Source organism: Chamaea fasciata, unplaced genomic scaffold (genome assembly GCF_029207755.1).
Source record: "Chamaea fasciata isolate MVZ Bird 193981 ecotype frontalis unplaced genomic scaffold, bChaFas1.0.hap1 SCAF_13, whole genome shotgun sequence".
In the NCBI taxonomy this organism is placed as follows: domain Eukaryota; kingdom Metazoa; phylum Chordata; class Aves; order Passeriformes; family Sylviidae; genus Chamaea; species Chamaea fasciata.
Genome location: NW_027094098.1, coordinates 16048805 through 16066469, shown reverse-complemented (window position 1 = coordinate 16066469; position 17665 = coordinate 16048805). Strand labels below are relative to the sequence as shown.

Sequence of the window (17665 nt, the reverse complement as noted above, 5' to 3'; positions counted from 1 at the left end):
TGGACCCGGCCGGCCTTTAAAGCCCTTTCCAGCCCCGCAGCGTTCCCCGCTCCGGCGGCGCTGCGGGCGGGCGGGCGGGCGCGGTGCCCGGTCCCGCCTCCCGGACGTGGCGGGGCGGCCGCGGCTGCGCCGGGCCCGGCTGCGACGTGGATCCGGCGGCGCCTGCGCGGGGCGCGCTCGTTCCGCGGCGCTGTGCTCCGCTCCCTCAGCGCCGCGCCCGGCCCGGCCCGCCGGCCTCGCCGGCAGCGGGGCTAAGCGCCGGGGATGAGCTGGTTCAACGCCTCGCAGCTGTCCAGCTTCGCCAAGCAGGCGCTGTCGCAGGCGCAGAAGTCCATCGACCGGGTGCTGGACATCCAGGCCGAGGAGACCCCCTGGCCCGACGCCGTCATCCCCGACTACGGTGACGGTAAGGGCGGGCGGCCGTGCCGAGCCTCGCGGCCCTTCCCCTCGCCCGCGTCCTCCTCCCCTTACCCTGGGGAGGTTTAACCGGCCCCCCCGCCCAAAGCCCCCCGGTTTCTATAATTCACAGCCCCCTCAGTTTCTATAATTCAGAGTTTATGTGCCCCCTGGTTTGTATAATGCACGTTCTGCTCCCTCCCGCGCCCCCCGTGCGGGGTGACACCGGCTCGAAGCCGGGGCAGGCTCAGCCCAGAGCCTGGCTGGTGTCACCAGTGTCCTGCTTTTATCGCATGGCTAGCACTGAGCTTCATATCCCTGCTTCTCGAGGCGGTGTTTATTTATATTTTTTTTGCTGATGGGCAAAAAACCGGTAAAAATTTGCTCAATGTTGATAAAAACTGCTCAAAAATAAAAAAGAGCGAATCACGCTCTTTTCAGAGGGTTGCATGGATTCCCTCTGTGCGACACAAAGGGCTGAGTAGAAGCTGAAAGTCCGGTCCATGTGAACCAAATGAAGTTTCCCCTTTTCGTGGCTCCCAGTTCATAATCCTCCGACATCTGCTGAAAGGAATGTGCTCGGGGAAAAATTGTCGTGGCTATGAGGAGGTGTCTCCCCTGTACGTGTCCTAATGGAGAACCTGAGAGAATGGTCGGCCCTAAGCTGCTGTTTGGAAGGGAAAGAGCAAAAGACAAAGAGCAATAAGCTTCTTTTATTAGAAGCTCCCCCCAAAATAATATCTTAAAGAGAAGAATAGTAATTAAAAAAAAAAAATAAGATGGGAAACTAAGTCATCTGGAATCAGTGCCATTGTTACTACTACGTCTAAAAGAACTATGTGTATTTGGAGGAGGAGGAGGTTATTTCCAGGTTAGTTGCTCAGCAGAGGTCGGTTTGGAATGTCCCTTTAGGGCTTGGTAGTCATACAAGTAGTCTGGTGTCATCTTAAAATGCAGAAATTGCTTGTAGAAAACTCTCTGATGCTTAATTTCTCAAAGCTTTAGATTTGTCCAATCATTTTTAAGTTTCGATTTATATCTTAGTATTTATGGTAGTTCCGTAATTCATAAGAAGACCAGCAAACATTAGCCTGCATCTGGTTTTCAGGGGAAATATACTTGTTTTTAAGAGATGTCAAACAATGTTACAGTTAACTCAGAGTTTTTTCTGAAGCTGTTGAGTCATGAACAAGGCAGCAATAAGTCAGATGTTTGTAGTAATAAATCACACATCTGTAGTATTTTGGGCAGTGAAGACAGTAATTATCTGAATTTGACATTTGAAACCAACAGCTATTAACTGTTTTGAAAGCTGGAAGCCAGCTTTAAATATTGTAACTCAGCGTTTTTAATAGAGTGAATTTGTTTTAAAGTAGCCTGTAATAGTTGTGTTACCCAGATTATGTTTGTGGGTTCAAAACTGGATATTGTTTTTTGATTTCCCTTTCTTACTTCATCTGCTACTGAAATTTGATGCTGAAATTCTTGTTCTTGCTGTTGACGATGTCCTGGAAAACTTGCAAGAAATACAATAATTGGAATTGTTGATGTTGTTTTAGGGCAGCTTCAGAACTGAACAATTCAGTATTTCTCCACAGAAGAAGAAAATTCTTAGCTGGGCTGCTGCTGATTTTTACTGTCAGCTCCATGCTGATGCTTGGGGTATGAGGAAAAATGAAATCTGTCAGAAACTAAAGGGCAAGAACCCTTCTTACACTGTAAATTCTGCAAATACTTAAAGCTTTTCCCCTCTGTTTTCTGTAATGGTGTATGAAGTGTTTATGTGCTACTTGCAGATAACTTATAAGAAAGACCTTGAAATTTCTTCCTCCTTTTTAAATCAATATAATTCTTTTAACTACAGCTCTTTAGTTTTTTTTTTTTTTTTTTTTTTTGTCTGGACTCCTTTCACTGCAGGGAAGCAGGAGGCCACATTTGCTTTTGCATGTAGCCTTCAAAGTAGTTTTTTTGCCTATCTCCCTTTTTCCCTTTGTTTTTTTTTTTTTTTTTTTAGGAACAAACTCTCTCATAAGTGGAGGATGGGACACATCTTCCTGGGGCTTGAGCTCAAGCACAGAACCCCAGAATCAGCCAGTGTCACCCACAGCCATCACAAAGCCGGTGAGGAGGACGGTAGTGGACGAGTCTGAAAACTTCTTCAGTGCCTTTCTCTCCCCAACAGACGTTCAGAGCATACAGAAAAATCCAGTGGTGTCCAAACCTCCAGCCAAATCACAGAGACCCAAAGAGGAGGTGAAAAGCACTTTAAAGGAGTCTCAGCACTCCAGTCAGCTGGAAGGGGCACTGACAACAGAGGCAGAAGTGAAGGATTCCTCCATAACTGCTCTGGACTTGAAAAACCTTGATATTCCCAAGGAGAAATCAGAAGAGAATGCTGTGCTTAAATCTGATGCCCAGCATGAAGCAAGCACAAGTGAAGATACTGACAAAAAGGTGTCTGCTCTAAATTTTGAAGAACCTGAAGATTCTCCTACTGAAAAATCCAGTGTAGGAGGGGATGGAGCAGCAGGTGCACCCGAGGGCACTTCTCAGCCCCTTGGAGCAGGCACGAAGGAGCTGGGTTTGGAAGGGAAGGAGAGAAAGACTGAGGACAGACAGAGCAATACCCCATCACCTCCCATCAGCACCTTCTCCTCAGGCACTTCCACAACGAGCGATATTGAAGTTCTGGACCACGAAAGCGTGATCAGTGAGAGCTCAGTAAGCTCCAGACAAGAAGCTGCAGATTCCAAATCCAGCCTTCACCTCATGCAGACGTCGTTCCAGCTCCTCTCCACGTCTGCCTGCGCGGATTACAATCGCTTAGATGACTTCCAGAAAATGACAGAGAGCTGCAGCTCCTCGGATGCTTTTGAAAGGATTGATTCATTCAGTGTGCAGTCCTTGGACAGCAGGAGTGTCAGTGAAATAAATTCAGATGATGAGTTATCAGGCAGAGCTTCTGCCTCGGCGTCTGTCGCTGTCAGTCCTTCCGTGCCAAAGACAGAAACGGTTGACGCCCTGAAAAATAAATCTGAAAACTTGAATGATGCTCCTGCGCTGCATGCTGAGGAAGCTGAGATGGAAGAGAGTGGGAGAAGTGCAACCCCTGTTAATTCTGAGCAGCCAGATGTTGTTTTGGTTGCTGCTGTGCAAACTGCTGAAGAACAGGTTGTGAAGGAGGAGGCCGAGCCCCAGCAGGGTGCTGGGGAACAATTGGTAGAAGAGGACACTGAAAAGCAAGAGCTTAAAAAGGTAACTAAAACATGCATTGCAAACACACCTTTTAATTACAAATGAAACTCCTGACATTTTCTTCCATTGTCCTGTATCTCTTATATCAGCTTATTTGAATGAATTAATTGATGCTGAGCTGTCTGACCCTTTAGAAAACTGTCCTTGATATCCTGCAGTGGAACAGTCCTGGTGAAATTTCTGATCAGGTAGTTGAGGGTTTCACCCGATCCACCAGTTGTTGTGAATTGTGAGTAGGGGTGGCAAACAGGAAGTCTAATAGGTCAGATGTGTTGTTTTAATTCTTTTGGTGTTTATGTTTGTATATTTTCTTATATGGTTGTTATTTATCTAAATTCAGCTTTCCAGAATCTAGTATTGGGAAGTTATTTTGAGGATGTGAGCTAAGGGCTTTTGACCCTGAATGAAAGTTTTCTTCCCTCATCTGAGGCTGTTCTGCTGCTTTCTGTTAATGTTTCACAGAAGAGACCTTCCCATAGAAATTATTCTGTAAAGAATATTGGGAGTCTTGATGCTTAATATAAGCCCTAGTTTTATAGATTATCAGCTCTAGTTAAAAACTTCATGCATCATTAACTATCACAGTTGATGATTTTGTTGAGGAACTTCCTTGAGCCACATGTGCTGATTTAGTAGGATTTGTGCACCTGTAAAAAACAGGTGTCTTTATGTTCAGGTGTGTGTCAGAAACATGGTAATCCTCACTGACTTCTGCCTCAAATTCCTGGAGACATTGACCAGTTCAACTTTAAATAATCTCGTGAAGGAATGGGGTGGGGGAAAGGGAAACCTGCCCCTCTTGTGTTTTAATTGTCCCATTCATCTGATCTTTATCTATAAAACCTTGTCCAGATGATTGATTCATTAACTGAGAAGCTGGAGAAGAGGGAAATACAGTTACTAAGCACTAGTAAAGAAAGGGCTCGCTTGGAAGAAGCTTATGATAACCTCAAAGAGTAAGTATGAAAACACACTCAGTGCTGAAACTGTGACTCTGCTGTAATAAAATCTTAGGCAGTAAATAAAACAATGTGCTTTATGACTGGAACAAAGGTTACGGGGGATGTGCACTGTTTGGGAAAGGTGGAAATAATCATTGCATGTGCTGTGATGGGATTTTTTTAAAAGACGTTATTTATTAGAGCCCAGATCTCTTTTGGGTGGGGACTGGGGAAGGATTTTTCAGTAAGCAAGCGGTAGGAATGACAAATGTGGAGAATCAATCTTGGTTACTAATGAAGATCTTTGTTATAAGACTGGATTCAGCTATTAAGAGAGACTGACTTTCCTGATACAGAGGGATGAACCTGATTTACTGAGTAATTTGTAGACTAAAATGTAGGCAGTGAAGGTATGGAAGAAGGGCTGGTTGTAGGGAAAAACCTGAAATTATATTTAATTTGGTTAAAGTTAAAAAGGGGGGGAAATGGAAAGTTGTATTTACCAGCTCATTGATCAAATATTCTGTTATAAAATTTACAGATATATGATGGTGTTGTTTCATGACTAAATTGTTCCTAACTTAAAAAATAAATTAAATAATTTACTCAATACAGATTATGGTTTATTAAAAAGGACTTTACTGAGGGGCAAAACATTTAAGATAAATCAAGCATTTAGTTGTTTTCATGGGTAAACTACTGAATTAAGGTCTTTGATTAGGACTTCCAATACAGATGTGAGATTTTTTGACTTTTGCTTATCATGTATAATACAACTAAAATACTTTCTAAAAGCATTTAAGGCAACCTGTTGCAAACTGTTTGGAGTGTCACATGACCATGCAACTGTTCTGAGATGTTCATTTTAAATGCAGTGAAATGTTCAGAATGAAAGAAGAGAGCAGCAGCCTTTCATCTCTTAAAGAGGAGTTTGCTCAGCGAATTGCAGATGCTGAGAAGAAGCTCCAACTAGCCTGCAAAGAGAGGGATGCAGCTAAAAAGGTTGGCTTTTTTTATGAAATTAATATTTATTAGTTCATAACACAATTGAATTTCTTGAGGAAAAACAATAAACATTAACCCAGGGAGAAGCACGAGGCTGTTAGTAACCAGCATGAGCTGTTTCCAGCCATCCAGGCTGCTTGGTGTTCTCATCTGTGTTCTTGCATCCATGCTGTGAACCAGCTTGGGGAACTCATTTAAGCTGGTCTGGTTTGGGGAAAAAAAAAGAGATTTAATGTGTGCTCCCATTCACCTTGTACCAAATATGTATTTGCCTTGGTGAGGGAGAATGGCCTGGGAATGGGAGGAAGGGGTGAAGAGTGGGAATGGCTTCTTGAGAGGATTAACTGGTAGGAAAATTGAGGGCTGATTGATTTGGAACAAGCAGAGAAATCTACAGCAGCAAAATTTATGGGGTTTAAATGTTCTTGACCTGGTGTCACAGCATTTCATTTCTCTAGCTTAATGCAGAAAGGAAACTCAAATCTAACTGGAAAACAAGTATTTTTCAGCTGTTTGTCACTGTGTTGACACAGCAGTGAGTTGAACTAGAAAAATTATTCAGTATCTCCATGTGAATAGGACAGGTTGGGTTTTCTCTATTGCAAAAGTTTCAAGTAAATTAAATGGATGGGGAAGTTGGAACAAATTGTACAGAGGATTTACAGAGTTTCAATCCTTGGAGGCTTTTAAAACTTGATGCAATAAGGCTCTGAGCAATCTGTTTTGATCAGATAATCTCCAGAGTTCCCTTCCAACCTAAATTGTTTTCCAAGCAAAGCCTTTTGAGAGGAAGGGCAGAAGAAAAAGTTGATCAATGTAACTCACTCCATGTTTTTCCCTGCATGTATTTTAATAAACAGTCCTAAGTATTTTATCCTATTATTTAGGAAGTAAAGACTGTTAAAGAGGAATTGGCTACTAGACTTAATACCAATGAAACTGCTGAGTTATTGAAAGAAAAAGAAGAGCAAATCAAAGGATTAATGGAGGAAGGTGAGAATTAACTTATTTTTGTAGTGAAAATGTGTAGAATATTTTGAAATGTACTGGCCTTGCATACAAGCCTTCTCTGTGTCAGGAAAAAGTGCTAAATTTGAAGCATGATGGATGTTTCTGAAGGTTTGAAACCTTTAGTGAGTAGTAAAGAGCAACAGGAGGGGTCAGGCCGGTACAGATGGCTGGAGAGGTGCTTCCTTCAGGATGCATTCAAAGGTGCTGAGAGCTAAAACCAGCATGTGCAGGACAGCATTTCATGTTCCATTCAGAAGAAATCTAATGAGGGCATTGCTCATGGCACTTCTACACTGTCTCCTTTAATACTATTTAATTTTGGAAGTAAAATATAGATAATAAATGAGAAGGTAATTTTATTTTTTTTCTAACATGATGAACTCGCTTTTTTTCCAAAGCCGTTTACACCTTATCCTATCTCACTGTAGCTCAGTGTTGCAAGAGTATCTCAGGTTGAGATAGATTTAAACTTAAGAACTTGCATGAAAATATGTAAGAATAAGAATTTCCATATTTACTGGAGTATTATTTTCATGGGACTAAAGAGCAAGGCTGGTGTGAATTGAGAGAATCCATAGAATATCACCAACATGCACTAGCTTCATGTTCAATTTCTTCACAGGAGAAAAACTTTCCAAACAGCAGCTGCACAATTCCAACATTATTAAGAAATTAAGAGCCAAAGAGAAGGAGAGAGAAAATACTAACACAAAACAGAGCAAAAAGATTAAGGAATTGGAAGAGGAGTTGCAGCATTTAAAACAGGCAAGTTGTTGTTTGGTTTTTTTTAATCTTTTCATTTTAGCTGCAAAATTGCCTTTTGGGAGGGCTCTTGATAAATTGACCTTTTTTTTGTTTTCTGGAGACTTCTCTCTTCATAGAATCCCAGAATGATTTGGAAGGGACCCTAAAGCCCATCCAGTTCCCCCACCAGCCATGGGCAGGGACACCTTCCACTACCTCAGACTGCTCCAAGCCCTGTCCAACCTGGCTTTGGACACTGCCAGGGATGGGCAGCCACAGCTTCTCTGGGCAGCCTGTGCCAGGGTCTCACCATTTCACATCATTGGAGCCCTGAGTTGTGATTTATGTGTGTATTCCTTGTAAAACTGCAGTGAGGGATCTTCTCAGCTGATTGTTTGCACTTGCACTGCTCTTACCATGTGAGCTGGAAAATCTGAACCATGAAAATTTGGGCAGTTAGTGATTGAGTCAAGACCTTACAAATTTCAAACTCAGGATGTGGAGTTGTCTGAAGCTGGTGAAGGGCAGCTCTCTCTTCTGGGGAAGGCAGGGAAGCAAAACCTTTCTCATTTTGCCAAGTGTTAGATGGGTTTAGTCACTTTATTCCAAATTGGTTGTTGCTGTTTCCAGACAGTGTTGTCAGCCCCGCGTCCTGGGCTTTGTTTCATGTTTCTTGTTTGCACTGGCAGGTGCTTGATGGCAAGGAAGACCTTGAGAAGCAGCATCGAGACAGCATTAAACAGCTGAACAGTGTTGTGGAGAGACAAGAAAAGGACCTGGCTAAACTTCAGGCAGAAGTGGAGGAACTGGAAGAAAAGAACAGGAGTGTGCAGGCAGCACTTGACAGTGCATACAAGTAAGCAAAGCAATCACATCTTCAGGTTGTGGCTCTTCTTGTGCAATGCTTGTGAAGTATTTAATTGTAGCAAAGTTATTTGCCAAGTTACTGCTGGCATTTAAATCTACTGGGGTTTATTTGTTCTGTTGTTTTTTTTGTCCCCAGGGAACTTGCAGATCTTCATAAAGCCAATGCTACCAAGGACAGTGAGGCTCAGGAAGCAGCCCTAAGTCGGGAAATGAAGGCAAAGGAGGAGCTTGGGTTAGCACTGGAGAAGGCCCAGGAGGAGGCTCGGCAGCAGCAGGAAGCTTTGGCAATTCAGGTGGGTCTGAAATGGAGTCATTGAGCTCTGTAATTCAACAAGCGCCTGTACTGAGGTGCTGTGTACACCTGATGTAATGAACTGGGTGGAACTCGCTTTTGTGTACTTAGCAAACACCCAGGGGATTTCTTCCCCATGGAATTTGTTCCATCTTAAGGGGTGGTTGTGCTAATACTAATTTTATTTGAAATTACTTCTAATTTTATTTGTCTAAATGACATTACTTTGATTGCTCTGTGTTAAGTTTGTAGTACTCTTACCTCTTAGGATTTTTAGTGATAAATAAATCAGTGTAACTATTTGTGTGTGTGCAAAAATTAAGCCTTTACTTGTAAACAAACGTATCCTGTCTAACACTGTTTGAAAATGGTGTGGGGCTGTGGCAAGGAATAGGTGATGATTTTGGCAAGAGTTTGGGAACAATTTCTTGTTTATTTAGGTGGCAGACCTGAGGCTGGCACTGCAACGTGCAGAGCAGCAGGCAGCAAGAAAAGAAGATTATTTACGGCAGGAAATCAGTGAACTACAACAGGTACTATAACTAACAGATGATGCCAACCTGCATCTGCAAGGAGGACTTCTAAAAACCCAAAAATAAAATGCCACCATGACATGAACAACCTGAAAGAGAGGCTTTATTTTCCTGTTTACCTGCAGTGATTGTCCTTTACAGAGGAGCAATAAAAATATTAATGGAAATGTTTTTTTAAAATCACATAGTGGAAAAAATGTCGGAATTTTTTATGATGCATCTTAAATAGAATGCTGTCCTTTCTAAATACTAGACAAAATACAGACATTAATTTTGTGATGGTTGTCTAAAACTGCTGGCAAGTACACTTTTGAATGACTCTTTATCTGCTTCTTAAGAATATTTTTATTGTTCTTAAGGGCCAGAATATTGATTGTTGCCAAAATGTTTCAAATGAAATCCAGAGCTCTGGCATTTCTGGCCCTCTGCTCTATTGTGTATCTAAAAATATTTAACTTCCCTCTTGGAATTTCAGACTTTACGGTGAGTTTGAACCACATGAATGTTACGTTGTAAAGCAATAATTTTAGAATGTAAAGCAGCTGCTATTTATTTAGATGAGTTCTGTATGAATCTTTCCATCCATCTTTTGATTTTAATGATATTTAATCTGTGATTTCAGAGACTCCAGGAAGCAGAGAGCAGGAACCAAGAGCTGAGCCAGAGTGTCACCTCTGCCACACGGCCCCTTCTGCGGCAGATAGAGAACCTGCAGGCCACGCTGGGGGCACAGACCTCTGCATGGGAGAAACTGGAAAAGAACCTTTCTGACAGGCTGGGTAAGATGGTTCTGCTTGTACTGAATTGTGAGGCTCTGGGTGAAGGTGTGAGATGCATGAAGGGAAATGTAAAGGGCTTAATACTCGCCCACAGTGTAGATGGTGGATCAGGAGAGATGAGCACCCAATGATTTCCTGTATGGAAGTGGTGTGGCGGGTTGTGCCAGGGTTCTTGGACAGGTCATCCAGTGGTTCTCTGTAAAACACAGCTTAACATGAGATTGATAGGTGGAGGAGCAATACAGGTTAGCATGTGGCCAGAGTCTTATAAGCTACCTCCTAATGTATCAATCTCTGAGGGTCCAGCCTTTGCAGAGAAGTGGCTGAAATTAATTGAGCAAGACTGTTCTTCAGAGGTGTTTCCTAAAGCAAAAAGTTTAATAAAGAAGAATAACAAAATAACAAACGTTTCAGTAAACAAATGATAAGCCGAGCACAGGTGTCTGAGAAAACCTTCTGACACCCTGCTAAAACACTCCAAAAAGCCTTTTTACTTCCTTAGTGCTCCTTCAAAAATGCTGAATGTTCTAGGAGAGATAACCTGGCTTGCAGCCAATAGAGAGAGAGAGAGGGTTTGAAGAACCCTGACAAGGTCCAATAGATGCTTCTCTCTTGGCTCTGAACCAATTACAATGAGAAGGGCACAGAACTTTCTAGTTAAACTTCTTAAAATGTCTAAAGGTAAACTGAAACTCTTTCCCTATTTGGAAGCACCTCCTGGGCGTGTGGGGGTTGCTTTACTACAGAGGGGTTCAGGTGTACATGTCCTTACAGCATCTGAGAGCATTGAGACACTGAAAGTATTCCAGTATGGAGCCTGATGCTGCGATTCCAAATGGTAAAGTTTGGACTCTCTTACCTTACTGCATAGGTGATGATACATGTACTGCTTGATACAGTAGTAACCTATTGTTTTAAGTGAAAAATACATGAAAAGCCCAAAGGTGGACCCAGAGAAATTATTTCGTTTCTGGAGGCAATCTGTAGTTGTATATTGCATTCTGAAAGAGTTTGAAATCTCCTGATTCTGCATTGCTTTGATCCTCTGTCTGTGTGTGGAAAATATTTAATTTCCTTTACGAAAGAAAACAAGATGTATTCTTAAAGAGTAATTAGTTGCATATAAGAAAAAATCTCAAATTCAATTTTGATGTAAATGAAGTAAATGGCTCATATTCTAGATATTTGTTCAAAAAAGGTTAAATTTCATGTTTTTTCTTACTGTTAGGTGAGTCTCAAACTCTTCTAGCAGCAGCTGCTGAGAGAGAACGAGCTGCTACAGAAGAACTTCTTGCTAATAAAATTCAGATGTCTTCTTCTGAATCTCAAAATAGTCTTTTAAGGCAAGAAAATACTCGTCTTCAGGCTCAACTGGAAGTGGAGAGAAACAAATTGAAGAAAATGGAAAATGAAAACAGCAGGTGAGTTGTTCATTTTTGGTTAAGAGCACTTCTTTATAACTGTAGTGAAATGGAGTGTTGATAGGACTCTGCAAGAATGTTCCAAAAATGTTAAGGATACTTTGTTTCATGCTAAAGATTGAAAAGTGTTACATTCATAACATTTTGTAGCCTTGCAGCTGTGTTTGTTTTAAAAGCATCTGAATCTACAGAGAATACTTACTTAGTGACTTTACCTCTTCCCTTCCTCCATGTAGGTATGAGGTTGAACTAGAAGGGCTCAAAGTTGAGTATGCAAAAACCTTGGAAGATGCAAAGAAAGAAAAGGTACTGCCTAGTTCAGCTTTAATCTCTGTTTTCTGGTTGAAATCTGAGCTAGCAGGAGATTAACAGTTTGTATTTATCTTTGCAGGCACTGCTGGCTACTCAGTTAGAAATGGAGAAGATGAAGGTTGAACAGGAGAGGAAGAAGGCTATTCTTGTGCAAGAAGCAGCAAAGGAGAAGGTGCCAAAACCTAACATTTCTGAGTCTTACTGATATTGCCTTTATTTTTGTAGATATCTAAACCTGAAACTTTTAGTGTCTGGCAGTATCTTTCCAGTGAAATAGATGTTGTGTTAGACTGAAATAAGTTTTGAGTAATAGTCTACTTAACCTGAGAAGAGGTAAAATATGGATTGTTGTCTTAATCTTGTGTTTGAGCACTCGTGGATCCTTTTTCTTTTGAAGCCATTTGTTTTCTTTGCTTAGACTACCAGCATTGCTTCCACTGGATTCCTGCTTTGTTTCACATGACTGTGTGCAATGTTCCACATGCTTTTCAGCTGAAGTCACAAGTCACAAAGCCATCCTCAATAGTCATTAAATTCATTACCACTAATTAGCAGCTAGTATTCAAGTAAAACTATTTCTGTTGTTTGTTTCTTACTGTCTCCAGTCCTAAAATCTAAGTGCTTTCCCCTTCAAAAGGTTAGCATGCTTGTAGATGCTGCCTGAAAAAAGGGGCCAGTCTGTTTTGAAGAGGTATCAGTAAAAAATTAGCATTTGAAAAATCCTGGAATTTAATTCATACACTTTATTTAAAAAGAAGAAAAAGGTCTTAACATTCATTCTAAGAAGAGATGTTCTGGGTGTGAGATATTCTTTCTGTGATACATTTGGACATACAGAGTTGCCTCTGAGTCTATCTTGGCTACTTGAAAGAGAACCTTTTTCCAGTGTAATTTGCAGCTTCTGTCTTAATTTCCTGAAAGGTCTGAGATTGAAGATAGGCTGTGTTACAGCACAGAAATTCTTTGTTGTTGAACTTTTCATATGTTTTAGGTATGGGGCAGGTAGAAAATCTGTCACATAGTGTTCTATAACTGTTGGTGGAAAAAGGGAGGCTATTTATAGAATCTTTTAGCATGTTGTGCACATTTTTTCTTTTTCTCACTGGTGATATTGGATGTCTTTGTTTTTCAGGACCGAAAGTCATTTACGGTTGAAACTGTATCAAGTACGCCCTCAATGTCCCGCTCCAGTTCCATCAGTGGGGTGGACATGGCAGGTCTGCAGACCTCTTTCCTCTCACAGGTAGGATAGATCACCTAGAATGCCTTTTTTCTTCCTGACAGACCACTTACTTTCCTCCTCAAGAACTTCTGGTAATGTAGAAAATGACTCTTATTCTAAGAGTGTGTTGGCCTTAGACCAGGTAACATCCTATGCAGAAACATCTAAAATCTGCTTACAATACGTCTGTTATTGTAAAACAATTGATTTATTTTTACTTGCACTCCTGGTTTAGGGCACACCCCTGCTCCCTAGGCAGCATCCCCGACTGCTGTACTCTGCTGTCTCCTGCTGCTGCTCCTTCCCTGTCAGTCCAGTTCGTGCTGTCAACGTTCAATGGCACCTGTATAAATGTCAGGAGAACTTGTCAGTAGGGAGCTATCCCAAATTGTGCCTATTCACCTCAAGCCTTTGTTTTGAAAACAAGCTTTTAGCATTGAAATGCTTGCCTAGCACAGTATAATTTTAAATCTTAAATGATATCATATTCAGGAGAGGGAAGATTCTAAACTGGGCATGTTTTTGTCGAATTTTCAGCTTCTCTAACCTTCTTTTTGTAGGATGATACTCATGATCACTCATTTGGACCAATAGCTACCAGTGGGAGCAATCTCTATGATGCAATAAGGATGGGATCAGGTTCAAGTATAATTGAAAACCTTCAGTCACAGCTGAAACTAAGAGAAGGAGAGATTTCACATCTACAGGTATCTTCTCAGAAAGCTTGGTCAGTGTTAGGACAATTCTGTGAACCAGCACAGCTATGTAGGGATGAGGACAAGAAAGATTTGTTGGTTCTTTTTTTTGTTTTGGCAAGGACTTATCCAGACTATCTGTCTGAAAAGTAAAAAAACCTCAAGACACTGAGTTTTGAGGAGAAAGAGTGGATCTGAGATGTGCTGTTTCTTAGCCTGGCTTAAGAATAAGCCTAATTACTGTGGATTTTGATATGGAATTTTAAAAATACAACAAATTCTTTCTTTCTCCTACTTGTTATGTCTGTTTACCTTAGCTGGAAATTGGAAACCTGGAGAAAACTCGATCAATAATGGCAGAAGAGCTGGTTAAATTAACAAATCAGAATGATGAACTTGAAGAAAAAGTGAAGGAAATACCCAAATTGCGCACACAGTTAAAGGTAAGTTCGTTTCTGGTGTAAATCCATCATGAAATGTAGATAATTGCGTTTCTTTAGGAATAGTCCTATCAGTTTAGGAATATATTCAAATCTGTCTCTAAGCATAAGTGACTGAAGAGCCTGTTGGTGATTTATTTTTTTTTTTTTAATATAATAGGGTTTTTCTTTATGTATAGGGTTTTTCTTTTGTATAGTAGAATCTAAAAATGCCCACTCCATGGTTAGGCAGTCACTTCAAAACACAATTGTTGGAAACGTGTGTTTTGCATAAGATCGTGTGCTGAATCAGGGAGAAACCATTTTTGTTTCTATCATATAGGCACTTGTCTGGAGCTGGATTTTTTGGTAGAGGGGGTGTTTTGATAAATAGCATGGGTTTATGAGGTTAATGCTGAAGCTGAATATGTGTCCAGTAGAGATACAGGGAATAGAACAAATAATTGAGTCCTATTGAATTGAAACTGACGTATTTGAGAAAGTTTTGGAATAATTTTTGGATACAGAATGTTCAATTTTCTCATGAAACATTTCACTAACTGGTCATTCCTGTAGTAAACCAGTGCAGTTTCTAACTGATTTTAATGCTTATAGCAACTGAACTTCAAGGTGCTTCAGTATGTCCTCTGAAGCCAGCACTAACTCTTTTTAGGATCTTTGAAATGTCTTCCTTTAACATCTAGAATATAAATCTAGCTGTATTCAAAGCACAAAAACTTTTGAAGAGTTTACTGTAGTAACACTTTGATAAGTTAACGCTGCCCTTATTTCCCCTGGTGGTGTAAAACACTGTCACAGCAGCAGCTTGTCTGCAGTGAGATAACAGAGTATGTTCTTGCAGGATTTGGATCAGAGGTACAACACCATTCTCCAGATGTATGGGGAGAAGGCAGAGGAGGCTGAGGAGCTCCGGCTGGATCTGGAAGATGTGAAAAACATGTACAAGACTCAGATAGATGAACTTTTAAAACAAAGACAAAATTAATTCCTCATGGAACTCTTAACGTAATATAGTGACGGACTGTAAAGATAACTTTATGTAAATGCTGCATTTAACTGTCTTGTAAAAAAACCCCTGTATTATAGAAAATGTGATTATATAATAGAGTTCATATGTTGACAGAAGAATCAATGCTTTAAGTGTCCTGTTCTGTCTGCAGTTAAATTATTTGTGCAATATTTAATTTTTTTTTCTCTTCAGTCATCCCTTTATTTAAGTTTTTGCTGAATGGTGGGTGATTTTACATGAACAGCAGAAATTATGATTGTTACCTTGTGAGACAGAACTGGAAGGCATGAATAGTACTAAAGCAGCCCTTGATTCATAATCTTTGTAAACCTATGAAAGTCACATTGGAAGTCTTTCTCGAGCGTTTATATGAGTTTTTCTAAAATCTCATCAAGTAATTTTTAATAACTAAGTTGCAGGACTTGCTGTCTGAAGCATAATTGGTGGATATTTTTGTGACAGGAAAAATGTTAGATTTGTGATTACAACATCTGAATGTGTCAGGGTGATTATTCTTAAACAAATCCGATTAGTCTGACTACTTTACACTAAGTCCTCTAAAGCAGAGTGTGAGATTCAAATGAGACTTCAAATTACAGCTTCATCTTGTATATTGCTTGTGTTCTCATGAGCAGTCTGGAGACAGCAGCTCTGCTTGTAATGATAAATGTGTTCAACTTCTAACACCAGAAATCTGAGCTATTAAATATCTCTTCCAGATTTAGTAGCTGATTTTTAGCTAGAACAGTTCAGAAGAATGCAGGAAACTGAATTTTTAAAAAATAAATTGCTGCAGATCTCATGGTTCCTTTTATATAAGTAGCAAGGGTTAGACTTCTTGTAAAATTGTACTGTGGCTTAATAATAGTTTTCCAGTGAATCTCCAGTGGCTGCAGAGTATTTCTCATGCCATCCCTTAAGCAAGGTATTGGTCCAACAGCACTCACATGACTTGGAGTTGAGCTGCATTTTTGGTAATGTCAGAGGAAATGTTTGAATGGGACCCTTGGGAATGCTGAGAAGAAGCTTTCGTCTTCCCCTCTGCATTCCAGAGAGCAAATATTTTGCTGCATCTCAGAACCTACTCGTGTGAAATACTGGGCAGTTGAAATTCTTTGCTTATCACACCAGTGCCTCTGTTGGGAGAGGGGTTTTTTCCCAGACTAGTGCACGTTGTAATTTGGGAACTCTTCTCTTGCTTGGGTATTCAATGGCCTGACACACAAAGGATGTGAAGGATGAGGAGTTGCTTCTGGAGAAATGCCTCTTGGTAAAATGATTTTACTATGGGTGTTAAGCATTTATTCCTTACTGGGAGAACAGTCACTGAAGTAACACAGGCAAGGGAATGCTTATGGAAAATCCTAGTCTGATTTGAGATTCAGGCAGTTGCTCTGTGAGGATTTCATTAAAGCCATAGAACCAGAACACTTAAATTTGTTATAACTCCATCTGTCATAGAAACTTCTAACTGCTTTAATAAAAATACTTTTTTCTCTTCCTTTTTTTTTTTTTTTTTCTTTGGGAGGTGGGAGGGAATTACCTTATTGTTGTCTTCATTTCAGTTTTGGAAACCACGGTGGTACGATTTTTCTTCTAAAAACCTCAGAATTTAACACTTTACCTTCATATTAAAGCATGCTTAGTTGTTCTAGGTTTCTGAAAAACCCCAGACCAATCAAAGCTAAGCAAAAATCAGTCCATATTAAAACACTTGGTGGAATTTTACTGATTTAGAATTATGATGTGCAAGTTCAGCCTTTTCGTAAGAAAACAGCTTTTTGTCATGGTCAAAGATCAGAAATTCTGTTCAGCTTTTTTTTACTGCAGCAAATCAATAACTTCCTGGTTTTCACCTTTTTTTACAATCTTGGCAGACAGATGCAGCAGCAAAGAAAAATAAATTATCCTTTGAACTTTTATTGGGATCTCTTGCTGCCAGTGTTTTTGAAGGTAACATTTCCTGTGTAATGTGAGCAGATGCTCCTGAAGGGCAGACAGGCACTTCTGAGTGTGTCTTGGGCTATCTTGGTTTTCAGGAAGAGCTTAGGTAAGAGGGAAATTTTAACATGCAATCAGCATTAACTGTTTTAGATGTAAAGATGCAAAAGGTACTAGGTTTTTAAATTTTACTAAAGTAGATGTAAATATTTGTATTGACTATTTTTGGATTCTATATTCCCTTGTAGTGCAACCTTTACTATCGCCTAAGAATCAGATGGCCTTCTGTGTCTTAATCATCAAAGCCTTAGAAAACAAAGTGGCTGTTGGAAGGTAACAGACTTTAAAATATCCTGGTTTGCTCATCTTTGATATATTTGTATGCTTGTTTTGAAGAAACATGAATATCTGCTCGAACACAATCCACTGCTCTTACTGAGATTGCCTAGAAGAGGAACGTGTAAAATGAAATGAATTAGGTTAGAATTCTAGTACTCACTTTTGTCTAAATTTATTATTTTAGAACGTTCCTTCTGAAAGCAACTAATTTAGCTCTCATTTTCACTGCTTATGCAAGTGTGAAGAAATGTTCTTTAGAGGGTACTCAGTGGAGTGTTCAGAGGGAGCTGAATTGCTGATGGAAAGGCCTCTGTGGATGTAGGTGGGTTTGGATGAGGAGTAGATTACTCTGGTACTCACTTCACACCCCATGTTCAAAATCCCATGTCAAAATCACGTGAGAGAAGGGTTAGTTCTATTTATTTTTTCCTGCTACACGTTTGTTCTAATTTATGTACTTACA

General features: G+C 40.2%; 1 protein-coding gene across 1 annotated transcript; it reads left to right on the top strand.

Moving 5' to 3' along the window:
• The first annotated feature begins 233 nt into the window (after nucleotides 1-233).
• Nucleotides 234-16423, top strand: TMF1 (TATA element modulatory factor 1). The gene is made up of 17 exons (XM_066195139.1): nucleotides 234-406; nucleotides 2411-3651; nucleotides 4504-4607; nucleotides 5468-5594; nucleotides 6485-6590; nucleotides 7231-7373; nucleotides 8042-8208; nucleotides 8356-8512; nucleotides 8952-9044; nucleotides 9667-9823; nucleotides 11052-11244; nucleotides 11481-11550; nucleotides 11636-11728; nucleotides 12689-12799; nucleotides 13339-13485; nucleotides 13791-13916; nucleotides 14755-16423. Exons 1-17 carry the CDS (start codon nucleotides 265-267, stop codon nucleotides 14896-14898), a joined length of 3321 nt encoding a protein of 1106 aa, XP_066051236.1. The 5' UTR covers nucleotides 234-264; the 3' UTR covers nucleotides 14899-16423.
• The last annotated feature ends 1242 nt before the right edge of the window (nucleotides 16424-17665 follow it).

Bases quoted from the DNA above. Each gene is read 5' to 3' on its own strand.
- TMF1 (XM_066195139.1), top strand. From the start codon at position 265: ATGAGCTGGTTCAACGCCTCGCAGCTGTCCAGCTTCGCCAAGCAGGCG. The intron at 6,591-7,230 runs GTGAGAATTAAC...ATTTCTTCACAG, and splicing joins CAAAGGATTAATGGAGGAAG to GAGAAAAACTTTCCAAACAG. The intron at 9,824-11,051 runs GTAAGATGGTTC...TCTTACTGTTAG, and splicing joins GAACCTTTCTGACAGGCTGG to GTGAGTCTCAAACTCTTCTA.